The sequence below is a fragment of the Larus michahellis genome, chromosome 6 (assembly GCF_964199755.1).
Source record: "Larus michahellis chromosome 6, bLarMic1.1, whole genome shotgun sequence".
Taxonomy (NCBI): domain Eukaryota; kingdom Metazoa; phylum Chordata; class Aves; order Charadriiformes; family Laridae; genus Larus; species Larus michahellis.
This window is the reverse complement of record NC_133901.1, coordinates 55,838,710-55,859,946: the sequence shown is the minus strand read 5'-3', so window position 1 is coordinate 55,859,946 and position 21,237 is coordinate 55,838,710. Positions and strand designations below refer to the sequence as shown.

Sequence of the window (21,237 nt, the reverse complement as noted above, 5' to 3'; positions counted from 1 at the left end):
GGTCATCTCCCATGTTCACCCTTGTCTTGGGAAGATACCATTCCAAGCAAATGATGAACCATTCTAGCAATGCAATTACTATATTTTTAGAAGTTTTCTACAGATAGGAAAAGTCTTAGAGCTATTTCTATTTAGCAATGATTAGTCATGAAAACTGGAAAGATGCTTTGAAGCAAGTCTTCCTTACTCAGCTGCAGAGTTACAATTCCCACAGTACCATAAAAATCAATCACTCTGAGACTGGAAGGAGTTTCATGACAGGCACAGAGCTATCTGCTTCTTTCTGTTCTACAGACAAGCCTTTAGTATTCTTGATTTTGCAACCAGTTACACGTTGGAATTTAAGTCCAGTATAAACTGGTGAAAAATCTGCACAGAACAACATAGAAGTTTTTCCTCTCAGTTTATTTATGTTAACCAGAAACACATTTAACCTTTTCCTTCTTGAATTCAAAAATGGAACAACAGTTTACAATGTACAGCTGATACAGATTATTTGAAAATAAAACCTAAATAAACTGACTTTCTCAAGTTTAAATGTAATGTTTGACTTTCCCAGAGGGTTGTGGGGTTTGTTTTGGGGTTGGTTTTTGGTTTTTTCCTTTCCTTTGAGAGTGTTTGAATAAAACCGTGGATGTTCATTGTGTGTCAGAAAAAAACCCAAACTCACATTGTATTGATAACTACAAATTCTAATTTTGTTTTTTGTAGTAGGACTACTACAGAGTTTTATGTTTGTTTCAGAATACCCTGTTGAAAAAAAGTAGTGCTATTTTAAGATATATTGTTTTAATCAATATACTTCAGAATGGCTGAAGAACTTGGACACAAACATCACTCAGAAAATTTGAAGCACCCATGTGAAGAAAACCTATACTTTTTCCTCTGAAAGGTATATGGTCTAAAGAGCTGAGTTTTTCTTACAGCGTATTTGTATAACATAACATGCCTAACTACACCTTGCTTAAACAGGAATTGATGAAATACAATATTCAGTACAATACTTACAGGAATCCATTTCCCTTGCAAGGACGTGTACTGATACCTTGTGTCTTCTGGGAGCATCTATTGCCAACAGCACCTACAGTAAAAAACATCAGGTCCTTCAGGTGTGGGAAGTATCACTCAGACATTGTATTTACGAAACAGTAAAAGAATGAAAGCATTTAAATTTTAATTTATGGTTTAAAATAAGGGATGAATTTTGGGATGTCCCTTGAAATATTATTAAAAGTCATCCATACAATACTTCGAATTATTTCACAACCCAGTTAAGAAATTCAGGTACTGTTTGGGACTCAGAAAAAGTAGAAGTAGTAGGAATTCAGCCATGAACTATCATAGCATCAGAAAGGCAACCTAGAATCTCTGCAGAATTTTCAATCCCTGGCAGCCTTCTGGAAGCACATCACCATCATGGCAGGGGGGACGACGGCCCCTAGTATTTGAATTGCTTATATTAGGTATCTATCTAGCAACTTCATGCTGAGTTGCAATGTACAATTATTGCATTGTTATGCCATTCCTTTGTTCTGCCTAACTATGAGAGGAAGAAAAAAACCAAACTGTTGATTTACAGTGAACAAAGCTTTAAAAATATCCGTTTCATTCACAATTCATGCACACAAAGTAAGCTGAATCATTTACTGGTTGAAGAATATAAAAAAAAAGGGGGGGGGGGAACAAATTTGTGATTTTGGTCAAGCTTGGTCATAGAGTCATAAAGCAGCACATTTTTTATTCAGAAAAAGGAACTGAGACAGGAGGAGAATAAGAGACGGTAAGAAAAAAAGAAATACCACACAACAAAACCCAGTCCTTCTCCACAATTTTTACAGTATGCTAGCTGCCATTAAATTAAGTAAGACTCACGAAACAAAATTATTATTAAGGTATCTGCATCTATCATATTATCTGCCTAAACCAGGCATAAGTATATGCTTTCATAGTTTACACAAAATAACATCCAGTTATATCTACGTCTCTTTCCAAGTAAGTTTTTAACTACATGACTAACTTACCTTGTAGAACTGTATAATATCATCCTTGGTCAGGGTCTTTAGATAAGCTACTTCAATGTTATCTGCACAACAATAGTAAAAATTAGAACAAGTCTGCAAATCATAGCTGGTTATTAGCACACTACTTATTCAAAGTATTTTTCTTTCAAATTCAGATACTGTAATTGACTGCAAATGATATGCTTTTCATTGTTAACTTTCAAGCTAATACTTACATCACTGAAAGTGTCACTGAAAGCTTGGCAGAAAATTATACTTCAGTAAGTCCATTTGATTGGACTTACTAAAAAAATGCATGTTTGAAGAATACTGATTGCACTGTATGTTATTCAGTAGCTAAAAAAGATGTGCCTACTTCTGTGTATTATCTCAAAATCAATGTTATGTATTTCTAACCCAGCGTGATTATAGATGGCTTTTATTCACAGTTAGGGAACAGGATGGTAGGATGTACTTTGGTAGAATTTTTTTTTTAAAATTTAAGGAACAATGCCTACATCATACCTGTTAAGGAATAACCACCTTTAAGGTATCTAGGGACAGTATGTCTCAGTAGCTACATCGCTTCATATAAACCAAATTGTAATGATTTAATCATGTAATATTATTGCTGCATAAGCTTTTTGTTGTAGGCATGCTTGCTTTTCTTCGGGTTAGCAGGAAGATCCTTCAAGAAAGAAATGCATGCAACAATATGCAGCTAACAAGTCTGTGAGGGAGGCTCTAAGTAATTAATATGAAGATTTAAAAAAAAAAAAATCAACAAAACAGAGTTTGGAAAATTAGATGACATTTTGGAGAAAAATTTTAAATGAAGTAAAACAGTAAAAGTAATACTTATAAAAATGTAAAAACCCGAAGTAAAAACTCTTTCACTTCTTAAGGCTGAATTTCTGATTTTGACAATTCTAGTCATATTAGAATCATTAATTAAATAAAATTACTGGTGGGTAGAGGGGAATTAAAGATATAAAAGTCAAAGGTAATAGTAAGTTCAGTGGCATTTAGATATGAAAGATATGGCTACAGCTAGCAGTAAGAGATTCCAGAGAGATAATATAGATCCAAGTATGGTTAAAAACAGAAACACTTAAGGCTGAGAAAAAAATAAACCTTTTCATCAAACACACGAAAAAGTATTTGTAGGGCTAAGTTTCCACATCACTCCTTATACTCGGGCATGAAACCTTGTCAGTAGCTCTCATTTTCTCGAGACCAAGCTAGATGGCAATTCAAAAATTCTTCATTATTACAACAGTTCAGTGAGTCATTGTCAACTGAAAAGACTGTATTTGCTATTGTGGAAGGCCAATACAGTGCATGTAAAGCACAGAAAAGAAGTCACAGGATACAGAGTGAGTTTTACGTAGGAAGCATATTATGCATGGAAGATGGAAAGTTATAGTCATGAGTAAGAGTTGAGACATGAAAATACGAGGAAAAGTTGATCTGTACCTAAAATGGATTTATTTTTTTTTAATGTTAGAAACTATATTATTAATATACCTCAGTATTTTGGATTAAAAATCTTCAAACAACAAAGAAAAAGGGAAAAATACAACTTAAATACTATGCAGGATCACAATGTAAGTAACTGTCAGTAATAACAACAGAAGTTGGATCTCAGCTGGTCTTCTGCAAGCTTAGAATCTTCAAAGTATCATAGATGAAAAATCAAAAAAAACTAATGTTTCTTCAAGCCTACTCTAAACTGAGACAGGTGACACGTTAGTTAAGATACCTGCTGTTGCCTCTGCCATCGCTCCCTCAAAAGAGCTGCACAGAGGTAAGAGGAATAGGTTCATACGAACGTGTGCACCCACAGGAATGTCAAAGTGTATTTCAGTGCATCTCAGTCAAGTATTAGGCATATGTGTGATACAGACATCTGAACATCACAGAAAGAAATCTGAGCTTATGCGACACCAAAATTTGCATTCAAACCACTTCTAATGCTTGACCTACTCTGTGTCTCACTGAGTCTTAAGGGAAAGAACATAAGGTCAATGAAGCATTTGCCACCCCTCATCATATGGTGAACATCAGGGAACACATTCTAATACTAACAGCTCCCACAGCAGTGAGAGCACAAGCTCCACAAATGAGGAGGTATTTTCTCAGGGCAGCAGGAAGAAATACAACTTACCTGACACAAGTCACAAAAAACGTATGAAATTTTGCACAGGCTATGTAAAAGTTTAAGTTGTTCCCAAATGAACACGACACTCAACAGTCACAAGCGCAGCCAAACTACAGCATTCAGTTTTAAAGTAATTACAATTTGTCTTACCTCTGTCAAAGTTATACTGCTGGGAAATGATTTCTCCCCAGTATTTAGCACATTCTGCGGACAGCTTCTTTGGTTTGTCTAGACGACGAATTGCTAAAGCTTGGATGTGTTTCTGGAAGGCCTCTTCTGTCATGTCTTCTATGCATTTCTCCATAGTTTTTAAGAACGCTTCAACTCTGCTTTCTAAATAGTGCGGTGGTTTTTCAGATTGGATAATAAATCGCAGTCCTTGTATGCCATTTGCCCGACGTGGACCGCTGAACACAATGTAACCTGGGCAAAACAAGAATAGTCACAAATTAAAAGAAATCCCTTGTTCCAGCATTAAGGCTGCCAAACATGGCATGTTTGACCGTAATGCGGTTTAATTCTGTATTATAAATGAAATAATGCAGGTTTTCAAAATATGACACTATTTTTAAAAAAAAAAACAAAACAAAACCAACTTTGTTTCACTGAGGTAAGTATCAGTTCAGAGGAGGGTGAGGAGGAAATGAGGCAGACCAAGACAGAACAAAAGGAATTCTGTCATCAGCATTAGGTAAACAGAAATTAAACTGTACTCTGGTGCTTCATTAGACTCAACATTAGGAACTTACTATTTTTCCATAACGTCTAATCTGAATTCTCTTTGCTGCAATGTAAGACGACTATTTCTCATCTTATCAATTAGATACAAAGAAAACATTATTCCCTTCCTTTTTGTTGCAGCTTTTGCTTATCTGAACACCTAACCCTTTTTTCAGTCTTCTTCCCCTCTTCTAATAACAATTGTCTCACATTTCAGTCTTTTAAATGTTGTTTTATAGCTCTCTAATTGTTTCTTGATGCTGATGTCAAAACTGGATACAGTATTTCAAAGTCCTTGCCTGAACAATACAGGAGTATTATTGTGTGTGCACCTTGGAAGCTCTCATTTATATATCCCAGCGTTTTACACAGCTGCATGACACTACTAATTAACGTTCTACTTTTGATCCACTGTAACCTGTAGATTGTTTCCTACATAACTGCTACCTAGACAATTGCTTCTTAGTTTCTATCTGTGCCATTGACTATTCCTGCCAAACTGTTCCTAACAAATTGCATCTTATCCTCATTCAAGTCATGTTTCCAAAATGTCAAACTAATTTTGAATTCTAATTCTACCTTCCCACACACTTGCAACCTCTCCCAGCTTAGTCTTATCTGAAGATTTAGTAAGTATATTCACTCTTCTATCATCCAGAGTTTTGATGAAAATATTAAATAGCGTTGGATCAAAATAGAGCTCTGTAGAACACCATTTTTCAAATGAACTATTCTTATCTATTCTCCAGTCATGACTTTCCGAAGTCTTGCATGCAAATGTGTAGCACTTCCACCTAGGTACTCTCTCTAGCTTGTTTGAGAACATTACGCGCCTTTCATACTATCAAGAAGAGACATATGACATCACCACTTCCATCCATACAGCCAAACTCTGTTTGTATAAGAAAAAAAAGTTAGGTTAGTTTGACCTGGGTTTGTCCAGTAACAGTCTCTCAGTTACCTTCTATGAATTTAGAACTGCTTTGATAACTTATTCCATATTTTCTAGGAATTAGAATTAATCTGACTGATCTGTAATTTCCATGCTCTTCTCTTTCCTTTTTTTAAGGAAACATATAGCATTTACCCTTGTTTATTTTTCCAATACCTCATCTATCATCCACAAATTCTTAGTTATGGACTTCTAATTCCAGGATTTCGTCTTTTTTTTTTTTTTTTTTTTAAATGTAACATAGAGTTCATCATGCCTGAACTCTTTAAAAAGCTTCTAATTTACCTGAACAACCTTCAGTCTGTTTTTTTCCTGTTCAAAGGTAAGCCTTGGACTTTGATCACTGGTATTTATTTTGGAAATCATCTGGTCACAGTTGACATTTAAAGTGAAAACTAACAAAGCCATCCTAAAACATTTTGAATTTTTTTTTCCACCATTGACAACTTTTCCTCTTTCTCATACTGCTATAGCATTTATTGAATGAGTTCTTGTTACTACTTCTACTGTTTAGCAAACTGCTAACTCCTGAACTTTTTTGTCCTTTAGCTTTCTCAGAGATCTTACAAAGCTTATTCAATTTTGTTGGTATTTCAACTGTCTTCCCTTCCAAGTCTTGTGAACTCTAACATTTGGCAGTTACGCAGTGCTGGCCACACTCACACAGTTCTTCCTCACTGATTCCCCCCCTCCTCTTTAGCTGTTACCTCCAACTTCTATGCAAAACATGCCACCAGCACATTCCAAAAACCTGCTAAATAACCTGGGTCCTGCCCTATTTTCAGTATATATTTACATAGTTAAAATCCCTATGATGAACACGGTATGTCTGATTCTGCTATTTGCTCACAAAAAGTCTAGTCTTGCCTGATATCCCTGGTAGTTCATAATCATCACACTGAGACATTTGCCTGCCTCTCACCCTTAGAAAAATTGTAACCCCCCCCTTTATCAGTATTTCAGTCATGCAAACTGTCATGCAAAGTCTCTCTCTTTCCCTGTTATCCTGTTTGGAATAACCTTATTAGTTCTCAGTCTTACTGGTTCACGTAACAATTATTTGTACTTATTGGTGAACAGCTGTATTCTTAAAAAGCCTGAAATGTATTTAGGTCTTCACCAACATGGCAGCTTGCCATTACCCATACAGCAGTATTCCTAAGATAGGGCTTATGAATCATCAAGTGCAGCTGGAAGTAGGATCACAAGCAAGAAAGATCAAACTACTATTGATTCTTTAAGAAGATCTAAAATTTAGGAAACTGATCTAATCTCCTTTTGGTAAAAATTCCAGATATGAAATTTTCTGTGCAGTTGAGTAAACTGTTTTTAAGCCAGAGTTGGTTTCAGATATTTCTGACTTATCTCAAAAATCATGCTTGCTGCTTCTCAATTTAGAGTCTGTGCACAGTAACATTCCTTTGAGTCACCAGCAGTTAAAATGATTTACATTTACCAAGTGCCCTTTAAATGGCATTCACTAAGCAGGGAAAGAACACCTCATCATGTCTCATATAAGTGCATGAGTGTATGTGCATGTGTTGTATACAGAGACAAAATCACTATGGGAAAACTTACCTAATTGTTCCTTGGTGCGCAGAGTATTGAAGCATGGTTCTGAAATAATTTGACAAAAGAGCTCCAAAAACATATTCTCAGAAGTGCTCTGCATGTCCGTCTGGTAGTAGATTTCAATACCACAATTGTTATGAACTTCATTTCTCTGTTGATATACAAACCAACCTCCTAAAAGACAAAGTTAAAACATTTAAGTTCATAAAAATGTGCATTCTCATTGTCTACAATTAAAAAGATAATGGTCTATCACTTGTGGAATGGAATTATAATAGTTTAGGACTGTTAAAGCAGAGTTTCCACTAACAGCATACTTTTCATGAAACAAATAAAGAAAAGATTATTTTAACACCTCTAAATGTCAGAGCTTGAGCATAGCAGCAAGTAAATTGAAACTGGCTGCTTTTCCTGAAGCAAATGTTTTTGGAACTGGAATGGAATTCTGCATTGCCTCTACTGTGTAAATAGTTTCTGAAGACAAATTGTCAGAAATATTTATGAACATTAAAAATAATTCAGCATTTAATACCGATAGCTTCTTTGGTACATGGTCATTTCCACAGGCTGATGATCAGCTATGGGTAATTGGCTTTGGCTGTATAGCTACATATGCCATCACTCCTGCATAACTCCCAGCAATCCCCCTTGAACATCCTTTCCTATATAGAAGATTTTTTTTTTCCCCACAACAAAAGAATTTATATCAGCAAAAAACAAAGTTACTTGTGTAAGAGCTTTTAGTTTTCTCAAAAAAAGCAAGACCCGTTTAGGACAATCCCTCACCGAATCATCACTTAATACTTACTCAAAAGTGCTCAAAGAATGGTGCTTATTCAAATGTGTATACTGTGTGCAGCAGAGCCTGGGACAGGGCTCTAATTTCCATAAATTATACCAAATGAATTAGCATTGAATCATGGAATGGTTTGGGTTGAAAGGGACCTTAAAGATCATCTAGTTCCAGCCCCCAAGAAGTCCAATTTCCATACACAGATTAAAAATGAAATAATTTTCAAGTATACCAGAAAGATGAGTATATTAGTGTATAATTTAATTAACAAAACCACACCCTAATGATATTTTTAAATTTAAAGTTTAAGATGAAGTAAGTCTGATTTCGAAACAAACTCCTAGCAACAGAGTAATATTCATTTTAAAAAGCCATTAGCAAAAGGAATCCAATTTAATGTGCATTAAAAAATTGTAAATAAATCATTTAACTTACTGTCAGGAAGTTGCACTTCTCTGTATCTCACTAGCTGACTAGGAAGGAGTGGCTTTGTATGAGCATGCTCAATGAGAGTGTCCTCAACCATCTGCATAATTCCTAATGCAGCCTGGAAGAGAAAACATAGGAAGATTTTTAACGATCATTAGTCAGTCTGTACCTAACAGCAGGGTAAGAGACTTTCCAATTATTGATGATGACATGAGAGAAAAGAAAAAAGGAAAAAAAAAAAAATCAAGAATAGAAAATAGGGATATTGTAATTAAATAAAAATACAGTAGAAGTTAAATAGATGAGAGGGAGCAGGGGCTTGGGAGGCAAGGATTTAGTGAGGTTTTTTTCTTTTACATTTATCTTGTCTACATGTTTAACTACTTCTACTCCTCTCCAATGCTTCTGAAATTAAAGTTCAATGGGTTTTTTTTTCCTTTCCCTTCACCACTTTGATGTGCACATCTTTCAAAGTTTGAAAACCAGATACCTATAATGTACATTTGCAAAGCAAATAACATCTCAGCAGATGGAATTTTAAGAAAACAAATTAATGGTTATGATCAAACATGCATTCCATTGACATGCTGCTAGTATTAGGACTCACTGCCGAGATACTTTCTTTTATTTGATGGATTAAAGTAATAATTTAAAAAAAAAAAATCATAAGTAGTGAAAAAGGTTTAAAAATCATTAGTTTCAGTCAAGGATCTAACTTCAAAAGCTTTAGCTGTTAAGGGTTATGTGGTGTTGTAGCCCGCATACTGGAAATTACAGTCACTTGCTAAAAAGTAGTTTAGGCTGAAAGTCAAAATCTCTTAGTCTGCACTGCCACAAACTCACAACACAGATGATCTTATCAAAACCACGCAAAAGGTCTGAAAACATCATAAACACATGCCACCAGCTGCCCCACTATCAAAGACAAAAAGACTGAGGTCTTACAAAACACAGTTTGAAAGGTTAGAGAAAAATACTATATATTCTTCCAATCCAGTACTAAAACAAAATATTTACAACTGGAGTGTTCAGACAGATGTTCTGAACAGGATTAGTTTACTATTCATCCACTTGCAGCAAACAAATAAAAGCAATAGTCAAAAAACAAGTATCAGAATGAAATTAGTTCAAGAAGAAATGTGAATTTTAAGCGGATAGATAGATCTAATTTTTCAGAAAGTACAGATTCCCTAAAAATTTTTTCAGTATTGAAAGGCGTCACGAGAGTATGTAAATTTTGACTTAATTTTAGTTGGAAAAAAAAAAACCTGAGATCCAGGTTAAAATTTCTGAGCTTTGTCAGCAATGACCACATCACGGGCACTGAGAGACAGAGAAGTTTCCCTACCCGCCTCTCTTCAGGGAGGTCTGCAGATCGTTTCTAAACATGACACAGCTATGGGCGTAACGGTACATCCTTCCCACTTCTTTCACTGTAGGACTCTTCAGCCACCACCCATTATGCCAACTAAAGAACACATTTCTCTGCTATGACTGCATCATCATGTAAATCTAAAAAATCTGGTCATTCAGTTACATGTCAGAAGGAACTGACTTTCATATACAAATGGGTAAGAAATAAGGATGGAAAAAAGTGAGACTATTTTTCACATTTCTCCACATGAAAATACTCTATAAAAAAATTTTAGAGATATTCTCTAAAGGGAAAAATTTGTGCATCCAGTGCTATTGGCTCCTTCATCTTTTTATTTTTCCCCTCCTTATTAGTTAACTTTCTTCTCCGTACATTCAGCAGTTATGCAGCGTTTGTAACATCTCCTGCGAGTAAAGTATCACAGAGTTGGTATAACATAGAAATACTGCTATACCAGCCATACAAAAAATGAATGCAAGAAAGTACAAGAAAGGTACTACATTTTGTATTGGTACATATATTCAAATGTTTGGTTAGATTTCCTATGCAAATATAAACCATTACTATTTTAATGGAAGATAGAACAAATGTTTTCTGATTTTTACTCCCTAAAAGATGCAACTGAGAGCTGACGCTTATTTTTTATGGCCCACCATTCCTGTTTCGCTTTGTCCAAAGTACTTCATTTGGAAGGATCTTGGATTCCTAAATCTTTGGTAGTTAGTCTGAAACTTTTAAATGGAAAAGCAGAATTTGCAGCACATAGTTCCTTATGCAGCTCGATCACATCACAGTAATGATACACAACACAGACTTTAAAATATTTAGATCGTAAGTTGTTCTTTATTAAGTTTCTGAGAGCAAGACAAGGGCAGCACTTAGCCTCATAAATCTAAAGTGAAAAAATGACACTATGATACTCCTATAAAGATAAAAAAGTACAAAGTCAAATTATGAAATCACATTTGGCAAAACTGCTTTAAGATCTGAGAAGATTAAAGTAGTCTTCCATTTTTATGCTGCTTTTAAATAAAAATTGTTTTATTAAAGAAAGTATCACACTAACCTGTTTTGTTATATTGCCATGGAGAAGAGCTTCAATGTGTAACCGTGACAACAGCTGAGCTATAAAGGCCTTAAGGCGGGGGAGAGTGACATCTAGAATAGATATTTAGACAGTTACATCAATTACATGCATTTTTACATTAAGAAGTACCTAACTCATTAGATATGGTGTGTTTCTTGAAGGAGGAGAAACTTATAATCATGAAAAAGTGCATCTCTCCTTAAAAATGCAACGTTGGAAAGTTTCCAGGTCTAAATAGCAGCACTCATCATATAGTTTGTTTCGCTTAGAATTCACATACTGTCTGACCTAGATTCCAAAAAGAAAAGAAAAAAAATAAAGCCGCCTTTCCAATCATGAACAAACATTCATTCTCCAGAGAACACAGTTGCAATCATTCAGATCGTGTTCCAAGATAAAGCCTTAGTTATTAACAAGCAGCATGTAGCTTATAATGCTTGAGAAACACATCGTGCATTTACCATCTAGACTAAAAAAAGAATCTCAACTCAAATATGGTGTTTTGATAGCCTCTTTGTAACAAACAATACACAAGAAAAATATTTTTGCAATATATCCCAGAGCACACATACACATGGATTCTCTGCTAGCCTGTCTTTGCAAAGCAATTTTCATATAGTTTAGCATATAGAATCAATAGAATAAGAGAGGAAGGAAGGATGGTTGAATGGATGGGATGCCAACTGAATGGATGGGATGCCATTCTGAATTCCCTCATACTACAAGAATATCCACACTATGTCACCCAATCTATTAATTTCTCATTTTGACATCTTCTCAACTAAAATAAAAGCTAACAATACTTATGTACTTCACAAAAGTTTTGGAAAGACAAATGCAATCAAGATTATGAGGTCACTCAGTTATTCAGTGGGGGATGCATACATATCTAACAGATTTGTGATTTGTATTAGAAAAACCTATACTGTGCTTATCAGTCTTCCCCTCTCTTAAAGGGGGTAACTGACCATCACTAAAAAATTTGTTTCCACGTTTTTCCTTGATTCCAAATCAACTTTTTATTGTTGTATAATCCTAATCTTAATTTTTGCCTCTAGAATTGCTTATTAATAGTGCAAAAGATTACGGTCACATTGAGTGTGAGAGAGGAAAGAGAGAGAAAAAAAATCACGTGTAAACTCCCTGTATTTCAAGCAGATCTCCAGCAGTGCTGAGTAGACAGCATTCCTTTCCAGCATTCCATTTTTAGCTATTCTTATGCTGAATACAGTAGCATTAATCTTATAAAGACAACTTACACATGGAACAGAAAATCTCTTATTTTTTTCAAAATTCAGTGGTCATGAAAAAATGAATGACCTACAAACAGCTGGACCCACTGGCATGAAAGTCAGCATAGTTTTGTCATTGACCTCACAGGCAGCACTGGCACCACTACTAATCTCAGAGATACCTGCAATCATTCAAGAAACTATAGAACTAAACATTTGTATTTCTATCTTGGAGCAATCCTGTAGAGAAAACATACTCCTGTGCAGCCGCCTCCGGGCACCTATGGGGTCTATATTAATGAAGCAGTTTTCAGCATCACAACTTCAAACAGTACGGTATGTGTCAGTCTTTGATAGCTATGGATACGTATTCTGAATCCACACCCTCAAATAAACACAAAAGCCAGATACTCTTCTGGAAAAGAATGTCTCTGTGTATTCCAACAAGATATTACAAGATATTTTGCAAACTGTCCCAGTAACAACCTTTTGTTTTAACAGAGTAAAATACAGGTAGGGAAGAGCTCTTCAGCTATTACTGAAATCAGTTATATCTCCTAATTTGAAATTTCTTCTTCAAATTTCTTTGAAGTACCTGCTCTTTGTTAAGAGCCACAGTGTTCTTTATTATTGTTACTATCTATTATCTACTATCTAAATTATATCTTTTTTCTTTATTATCTACAATTCTTTACTATCTACAGAAACAGTAGTTAGGATTCCCTGATAAAGGAAAAAACAATAGTATGCGCATTGTGAAGTACAACGCTGATACATTCCAATGCATCTGCAAGATGTCAGTTAGAGCCAGATTGTTTTAGCAGTCTCGGTTAAGCATTGGATTCACCATACCCAGAGTCATGCCCACAAAGCTGTTCAAGTTTTGCCTGAACTTTTAGCTGCAAGTTTTGCCATTTGAGGCCTTTTTCCTGAACTACTATACTTTCTAGAAAATGAAGAACAAGTGTAGGGGCATCAACATCCACCAACATCAGCTCAGCTCTGGCACTGCAAGGGCTTCACTTGAATAATGGGCAGAGTTCAGAATAGGTACCTTCATTAGTCTAGTAACAAGACATTTTCCATAGGAAAAAATAAAAATAATAAAGTTTAAAACTGGCAGAACATTACCATCTAGAGCTTCTTTTAACTCATCTTTGGTCCAAGCAACTTCTGTCATCAGGAGTCGGAGATAATACATTGCATGCTGGTGAGGCTGTTCAGCCCTGAAGTTGTTAAGTGATCTCATGTACTAAAACAAAATAATTACGTTCAAATTATAGGACTGTATTTCTAAACATAAAATATTAACCTTGTGCTCTCAACTTTGCGTACCATCAAAAAGATAAATTTCAAATGTCAAGAATATTCTCTTGCTTGTCAGACCTGTTAAAAAAATTGTGTTAAATTACCTTAGCGATAACATGGGCTTCTGAGCCTACGGATTAAGCAGTAACCATTAAGATAGTTGAAATGAGCATGAAGACAAACTTCTCCATAAAATCAATGGCTGGAAATTAAATTACTGCAGTTGGACCTAAATAAGTAGTTAAAGTTGCTCTACCCAAGAAATACGCATTCTGTGATGACTGTCCAAGGCAATACTGCTAATAGAAAACGTATTTTTCTCCCAGTTGCTTCCCTGAGCTGGCTTGGTTAGAAAAGTACAGGAGCATCTGGGAAATTCTTGTCATTCTTTGCCTGGATAAAGGAGGTATGAGAGAAGAATCAGCTTCTCCAAAGGAACTCCAGCTGCACTTATACAAAATAAGCAAAACCTTTTTCCTCTACCAGAGGAACGAGAAAGTGCAAACTAATAGTTTTGGCAAGCTGGGATCATTTCCAGTACAGGAGAAAAGTAATTAATTTCAGAGCACACAAGTGAGAAACAGCAAGCATGAAGTTTCTGAGGAGTCCTATCGTATGGTTGCTGAGTCCTCCTCTCTGTTCCAAACAGAAGTCAGAAGCTGGGATCTCGCTTATCTGTTAGGTGTCGACATGAGGGGAAAAACTGCAATCTCCCCATCTGACTTGATTTTTTTGTATTTTGTCCTTATTTTACATACACAAAAGCCCTATGTAACAAAAGTCTATAAAATGACAAAACAGGCATAGTACAAAGACAAAGTTCAAGCAAACTGTAATGACCATCAGGGAAATATCTTAAACTAAAAGAAAATAGTCCAAAATGGACCATTCACAGACCTGTGGGTTGGGTTTTTTCACTTTGACATTTGTCATGTCCAGTTAAAACTTTTCAGATAATTAACGCATCTTAGGTACAGACAGCCCTAAATAAAGTGCTGTTACAATAAATCTACCTCATGTTTGCTGCCTACCCGCTTAGAATTTCCTACTAAATAGTAATGAACTAAAAATGGCCCTGGTGTCTGTCTAGGCCAGTCACCTCTTCAAAAATCACCCACAGCAGAAGATTAAAGTAAGACTATGGCAAGCATGAAGTCATCTTCCCTGCAGCCCTACCTCTCTCATCTACTGTAGACTATTTTTGCAAGCTTTCTGGGCCAGAAGTCAGCATGTTCCCCAACACCCATCTAATCCTTGTGCACTCATTTATACCTCCACAACAACTTGCTGCTTTGAGTGCCAATATCTAATTTGTTCATTTCCTTTGTTTTACCTCTGTCTTGTTCTAAAGAAGGCACAAGAAGAACAATTATGTATCTTGCATGGCTTAGCAAATACAATTGCTGTTCATAAATTTACTTCAGGAGCTAAAAAATAATCTAACTTACATTCCATATATATAGATCAGTCATTAAATTTAGGAAGTGAGACTTCCAGAAGTCACCATGTACTTAACCAGCTGGTTACTCTTCTTGGCCCAGGAGCAGAGCTCCTCTTCACATCTGGGGAGAAGAAATGTTGCAAACCTTTTCAACACTTCCTTTCCCCCTTCATCCATTTTCCCCTTCTTTTCTGGCTAGATCCCACTGGGGCCTTCCCACATTGTAAAACAGAATATAAACTTAAGATTTCCCCTCCACCCCTGTCTCCCTTAGATTTCTATTCCTATCAAAGCAAGTTGCAATCCCTTGATCAAGCATATGAAAGACCGACTGAAAGACGACTCCAGGGCCAGTTTTTTTTAACCAAAGAATGTAATATAAACACTCTGGGAAACTCACGGCTACAAAAAAAAGACAAAAGAAAAAAGCTTCTGCAGTCCCAACGAAGCAGAATTTCAGTCCGTATTTCCATAGATAATCAGCCCTCAGATTTCATTTCAAGTCAATGCACTCAATTTTAAATTACTCCAAAATGTAAATTTCTTATGTAGCTTACCGCTTCCTTGATAATTTCAAATCGTTTTTCATCAATCTCAAAAGTAGCCATTTTCTCAATGATCTTCTTGAGCAAGATATGTTGCTTGTCATTATAACCTTTTACAGAAAGCTATGGAAAAAGTGCATAATTTGCTTTACATGTGGAAGATAAAAGAATAAAACAATTACCAAGTCTCATATAATTCAATGAACAATACACTTTTCAACACTCTAAATTCAATGTCATTCAACATTAACTCATTCTGAAACAAAATCCCTTTACCCATCAAAAGATAACTGACAAATATAATATTGCATATTTGCCCAGGAGTTATGAATGCAGAGAATTAATGTAATTTCATGTTGATGTAAGCAAACTGTACTCAGAATACAGATTTTTAATGATAGCAAGTATTGAGTCCAGTTAGTAAACTGTACATTTGGAGTACTGAAATGGTTTCACTCTAGGTTTCTCAGCCTTCTTAAACATTCTCTCCAGTTGGCATTTAACCTTGTTTCACATTTATCTTGTTGCTCAAAAAAATAGTTTACATAAGTGGAACTAAGCAGTGCTACAATAAAAGGGGTACTGTCAACAGCAGCACAATTTATAACCAGGGCTGAAACACTACAGTAGTTAGTCTACAATTCTAACGTAATATTGATCTGATCATACATATGTTTCGTAAAGTATACATGAAATAAACTTCTTCGTTTAAAGAAACAACATGGAAACTTAAAAATGACTACATGATTGCATCAAGCTACAGAAAGTGTGTCTAGTGAAAAAAGCCATTAGAAGGCCTTTTGGGGGAAAAAAAATTCAAAATTTGGTATCTTGGAACAGGAATTTAGTTGGATTTGTGCAGTTTAATTAAGGTCAAAACTAAATTTTAGGACACAAACCAACATACAGGTGAATTCCTGCTTTCCAGTAGGAAGAATTTTTTCTTCTATACTTGCTGAAACCATGAATTTGAAGAAAAAAGCTATCATATCATAAATGAATTTATGACAAAGGCTGATACCCTAAATTAGCATAAGAACCTAAACTATTCCACAATCACTATGGGTGGTTGTTTTCAGTGTAGCATCTGTCCTTGCTTAAAGTATCAACAGTGTCCAGTTACACCTATTGACTATAAAACTTCTCATGATATAGAATATTAGAAGCTCCCAGATACAAAATGGAGTAAACATGAAAACAGAATCTTTACAGTAGAATATAAAGACCCTACCAAGAACAGCTAATATTTAAAATAACTCTTAGCTTCTAAACTGTGACTAAAATTGAAGAAAATTACATGCACACACACCACCTTTTTTTTAGGTTTTTTGTTTGTTTGTTTGGGTTTTTTTGTTGTTTTTTTTTGAAGGAATTAACTCTAACTATGAAAACATCAGCAACCTTTGAAACTGAGAACAGATAACCATGTTTCCAGTAAGTTAAGTGAATGCTACCAGGAAATGAGATTTGCGTTGGATAAAAAAAATGAAATTGCAGCACTCTCTCTCATACAGAAAACATAAAGACAGTATACAGTATATTCTCATACTAAGATGCTTTGGAAAATAATAATTCTACAGGAAATTTCAAAACACAGTTTGGTATAAAATTATAGTTAAAAAAAAGCTTTTAACTGAAATTCTATTAAAATCTCCTATCATAAATCTCACAGGAGAAGCGAGTAAGAAATAACCATTTATTAGTATTTATCACATAAGTATTGTCAGCCATTTAAAACAGATTAGAAAATTCTTAATAAAAACAAACTCTTAAGGGAAAGCCATAAATAGCTAGCATTGCATTCTAATGAACACATGCACAATCCATTTCCACAGCTCACTACAGCAGAACTAGAGAATTATAACAACATCTGTAAAGTTGAGATTCATTCAACAGAAAAGTTAATGTTTTTATATAGAAACCAGCAATAGTACTTTCAAGATTACCATGCACGCAAGTAAAAATGTGAACTAGAATGCAACAATTGCACTGCACACATGTTCACCAGACACTGCAATCTTAAATAGGTCACTCAGTACTGATTAAAACACAGCTTTGCTTTGCCTTTAATTCATGTGATATATGCAAGGAAAAAAACATTAACCATCTCATTTAGAAATGCAGAAGTCAAATGTTTTCTCCAAGCTCAACAACTCCCAAGCTGTTTCATCTCCTCCTGCATTTTTTAATTACTTACAAGTATTGCATTCATTCCTGATGCAATGCCATAGATCAAACCTGAGAGGCGTGCTGCATATGTATACTCTTTTAAATCATCCTTCAATAACCTGATAAACAGGTATGTCATGTTGCAATGGAGAGGATCAGCATAAATGTAGCGACTAACAAAAAGAAAAACAAAAGAAATGCTTTGATACCTCAAGCGGTGACAAAATAATGGATGAAGAAACATGACTGAAGAGTATGTATATGCAGCCTCATGATCAGTAGTTCTTGAACAGGAAAGCTGAAGTGTACCATTTATTTAATAGCATGAAAAGGGGGCCTTCTACCCCATCAGTCAGAAAGTTTTTAGTAGGTATCTGACAAACTGAAATAAATATGTAAGCTTGGATTAGGGTTGCTTTTTTCTTTTTTTTTTTTTAAATGGAGGAACAAATCTTACAACTAATTAATTTCATGAATGATATAAAAATAAAGAAGAAAATTTGCTTAGTATGAATGAAAAGATTGTTGAAGACTTTGAACAAAATTCAACTTAAAATTCAAATTAAAGAAAGGATGGTTAATAACCAAGATCAAAAGGAGTAACAGCCTTAGACCCATTTTTTAAATAAAAGTCCTTCCATCAAATCAATATAAAAATGTTGATGGGTGGAAGTAGTTTTAAGGCTCTAAGCTTTTCCTTGATTTGGGTACTTACATACATCCCATAGATGGTATTTTGGAGATCATAGTTCAAGCCAGCTAGTTCTGCTGCATATGCATACTCGTTGAGGGAGTCTTTGAGTAGTTCAAGGTACAAATAGGCCATGTTACAATGCAAGGGATCCACGTAAGCAAATGGGCTGGAAGAAAATGTTGAAAGTAAAATATGCAGTTTAAAATTATTTCTCAGTTTCTTTTGGCCTTTTAAGTTTGATCTGAAGGAAACAGTATTTACTGCGAGTATGCTGATGGATCGCTTTATGAAGGATTCCTTTCAAAGCCAAATAGGAACATACCTGAAAATAATTATTTAGCTTCCTTATGGTTTGAGAGATGCCCAAATACACTGAAGATTCCAGAGATACTCTCTTATTTGTGCTCATATATCAAGACACATTATATTTACTTTGCTGCACAGTCAGAATTCACCAGAAGTAAAATAAATTAAATACACCCTGAATAACCAACATAATCTAATAGACCAAAATGAAAGCCCACATACTGAACATTAATTTAATTAGTACTTCTACACTATCAGAAAACAAAGTAGTTTCTATTACAAAAATTAAGATATTAGCAATTTGTGGTATGAAAAATATGAAGCACATGCTAAACTCAGCTCAGGAAAGAAGTTTGGCACACCCATTTTCACACTATTGTAATTTTTTATGTTATCTTTTTTAAAGGCAACAACTATACAAGCTCTACTGTTTTATTACAAGCAGCTGATGACATACAATACTGTCACAAATTTCTCAGAGAAATGCAACTCAAAGACAAGCCATGTTTCAACTGTGCTAATTGTTAAATATCTGTGTGTTTTAAAGATTTGCAGTCAAGACAAGTTATTCGTACTATGACTGAATATTTATTTCTAAAGCTTCTGAAATGCATGTAAATTCATTATCAATTTCACAGAAATAATCAGCAGTATCTAAAACAATTTGCTGCCAGTTCAACTCAAAACCACGTTTAGAATTCAAAACCACAAAATTTGCATTTGTTTTCCCTAAGCAGTCACTACTAGTGGTATTCTGAGACATCCTATTATGTATGTTTACACCTATATAGCAGGGTATTTCATTGTGTATACCAACATTAAAAAAGAAAAAAAAAAAGATCACATCGCCACAACACACAAGCTGATAACCTGAAAATGCATTGCAAAGGTAGTTTTAAGAAGGTTCCTAGTAGCTTTTAGTAAAGCCTTGACTTCTCCTTCCTTTTAGATTAAGGAACAGAAGCATGGGAAGAGATTAAAAAAAATAGTAATTTTTTTAAAAAAAAATCTATTACAGAAGCAGAGCCTGCTAATGTCTGAAATCTTTTTTACTACCCCTGGGTTAATTATTCTGGGCTTGGGCTTGTGTAACTTAAGCAAACAGGCCAGTTAAAAAAATCCGAAGCAAACAAGGACTCTGCTTTTTGCATTTCTCCCTGCAATGAGAATTTCCCCAAACTGAACAATTTCAATATACTCAATGATGCAAATCCAATTAATATTGAATTTTTTAATTAAGACTAAATTCAAAGCAAGATGTAGGTCAGTCCTATGTTATCATAAACCCTCCTCCAAACTCATTATATTCTTTTCCATTTTGATACTAGAATAGAGAGTTAATCAGTCTGAGCGATTACCATGTTTGTATCAGTTGTAACTTCTCTATACTCATTTAGCTGGCAAAGGCCACCAGGGAGTTCTAAAAATAACAAAGACTACTGAATCACTAATCCTCAAGTGAAAAATAACAGAAAACAATTATAACACTGTTCTGGGAGTTGCCTTCTATTACTGACAACTTTGTAAGTAAATGCTTATTCCTCGTTTACCTTTTTTGACTAGATTTGAGGAAGCAGAACAACTCAATCACTGATAGTGTATTTGAAAAATCTTAGTCTGGTGTTTTCCACTTTCAAACTCAGGTGTAAGTGACAGCTGAAATCAACACTGAGTGTTGATCCTGGGTCACCATATAAGCAACTCAAGTTGCTTGAAATATTCCTTGAAATGGAAAGTAGCAAGTATCCAGTTAAAAATAATTACTATTGTATTTTTACCATTCATGCCTCTAAACCTTGGGAAACTTAAGTGGAGAGTTTATGACTACTTTCAGAAAGCTTTCAAAACAACAGAACATTACATTGTTATTTTGCTTCTATTTGCTGAGTTCTTAAGTCATAATTCTTATATTTGCTGAGTTCTTAAGTCATAATTCATACAAAAGGAAAAGCTTATCAGCATCCTTTAGGCTGGAAGTCAAATCCGGTGTCAGAGGTTCTTAGTGTGGTGTTTCTTTAAAGCAAGACTTGTGCCATGTAAGGATTTTCAGTTTTGGAACAAGGCGACTTCAAGAGGTTCATATACTGAGATTGTTCCTACTGGATTTGTATGTTTGAGGAAGAAACCACCTCACCAACTTCCTCTTAATTAACCTACACAGCAGTTGCTGCTGTAACATCTGGGTCAGGAATTCTTCCAATGATCCGTGATGCTCAGGGCTGCAGACAGAAGAAATCCTCCTATTTTTTTCCACCTTACTGAAGCTGTCTGTCATGTGAACACATTCTTGTAATCTGCTACAAGGAAGAACAGCTGCCATATTCTGATCTGGAATTGAGGCTAAAACTTTTTACAGAAACTCATGTTGTTAAGATGGCTTTATTCACCAATTCACTTGGCCACAAGAGCTATGGGTAATTTCATCTTCTCATGAATAAACACTACACATTTCA

At 35.0% G+C, this 21,237-nt stretch overlaps 1 protein-coding gene across 3 annotated transcripts in view; it reads right to left on the bottom strand.

Annotated features, from left to right (window-relative positions):
- The window catches only part of IDE (insulin degrading enzyme), a 65,490-nt gene that overhangs the window by 3,970 nt on the left and 40,283 nt on the right, over nucleotides 1-21,237 (bottom strand). For 2 of the 3 annotated variants that reach the window (XM_074590524.1, XM_074590522.1), the window contains exons 15-23: nucleotides 18,500-18,644; nucleotides 15,628-15,738; nucleotides 13,453-13,573; nucleotides 11,069-11,160; nucleotides 8,634-8,745; nucleotides 7,412-7,579; nucleotides 4,312-4,584; nucleotides 2,022-2,083; nucleotides 1,009-1,081 (exon numbers count right to left, since the gene is read on the bottom strand). In XM_074590524.1, the coding sequence (XP_074446625.1) occupies nucleotides 1,009-1,081; nucleotides 2,022-2,083; nucleotides 4,312-4,584; nucleotides 7,412-7,579; nucleotides 8,634-8,745; nucleotides 11,069-11,160; nucleotides 13,453-13,573; nucleotides 15,628-15,738; nucleotides 18,500-18,644 (1,157 nt within the window). Of the gene's footprint in view, nucleotides 1-1,008; nucleotides 1,082-2,021; nucleotides 2,084-4,311; nucleotides 4,585-7,411; nucleotides 7,580-8,633; nucleotides 8,746-11,068; nucleotides 11,161-13,452; nucleotides 13,574-15,627; nucleotides 15,739-17,812; nucleotides 17,958-18,499; nucleotides 18,645-21,237 lie in introns of all 3 variants that reach the window. The other variant, XM_074590523.1, reaches the window with a different exon arrangement.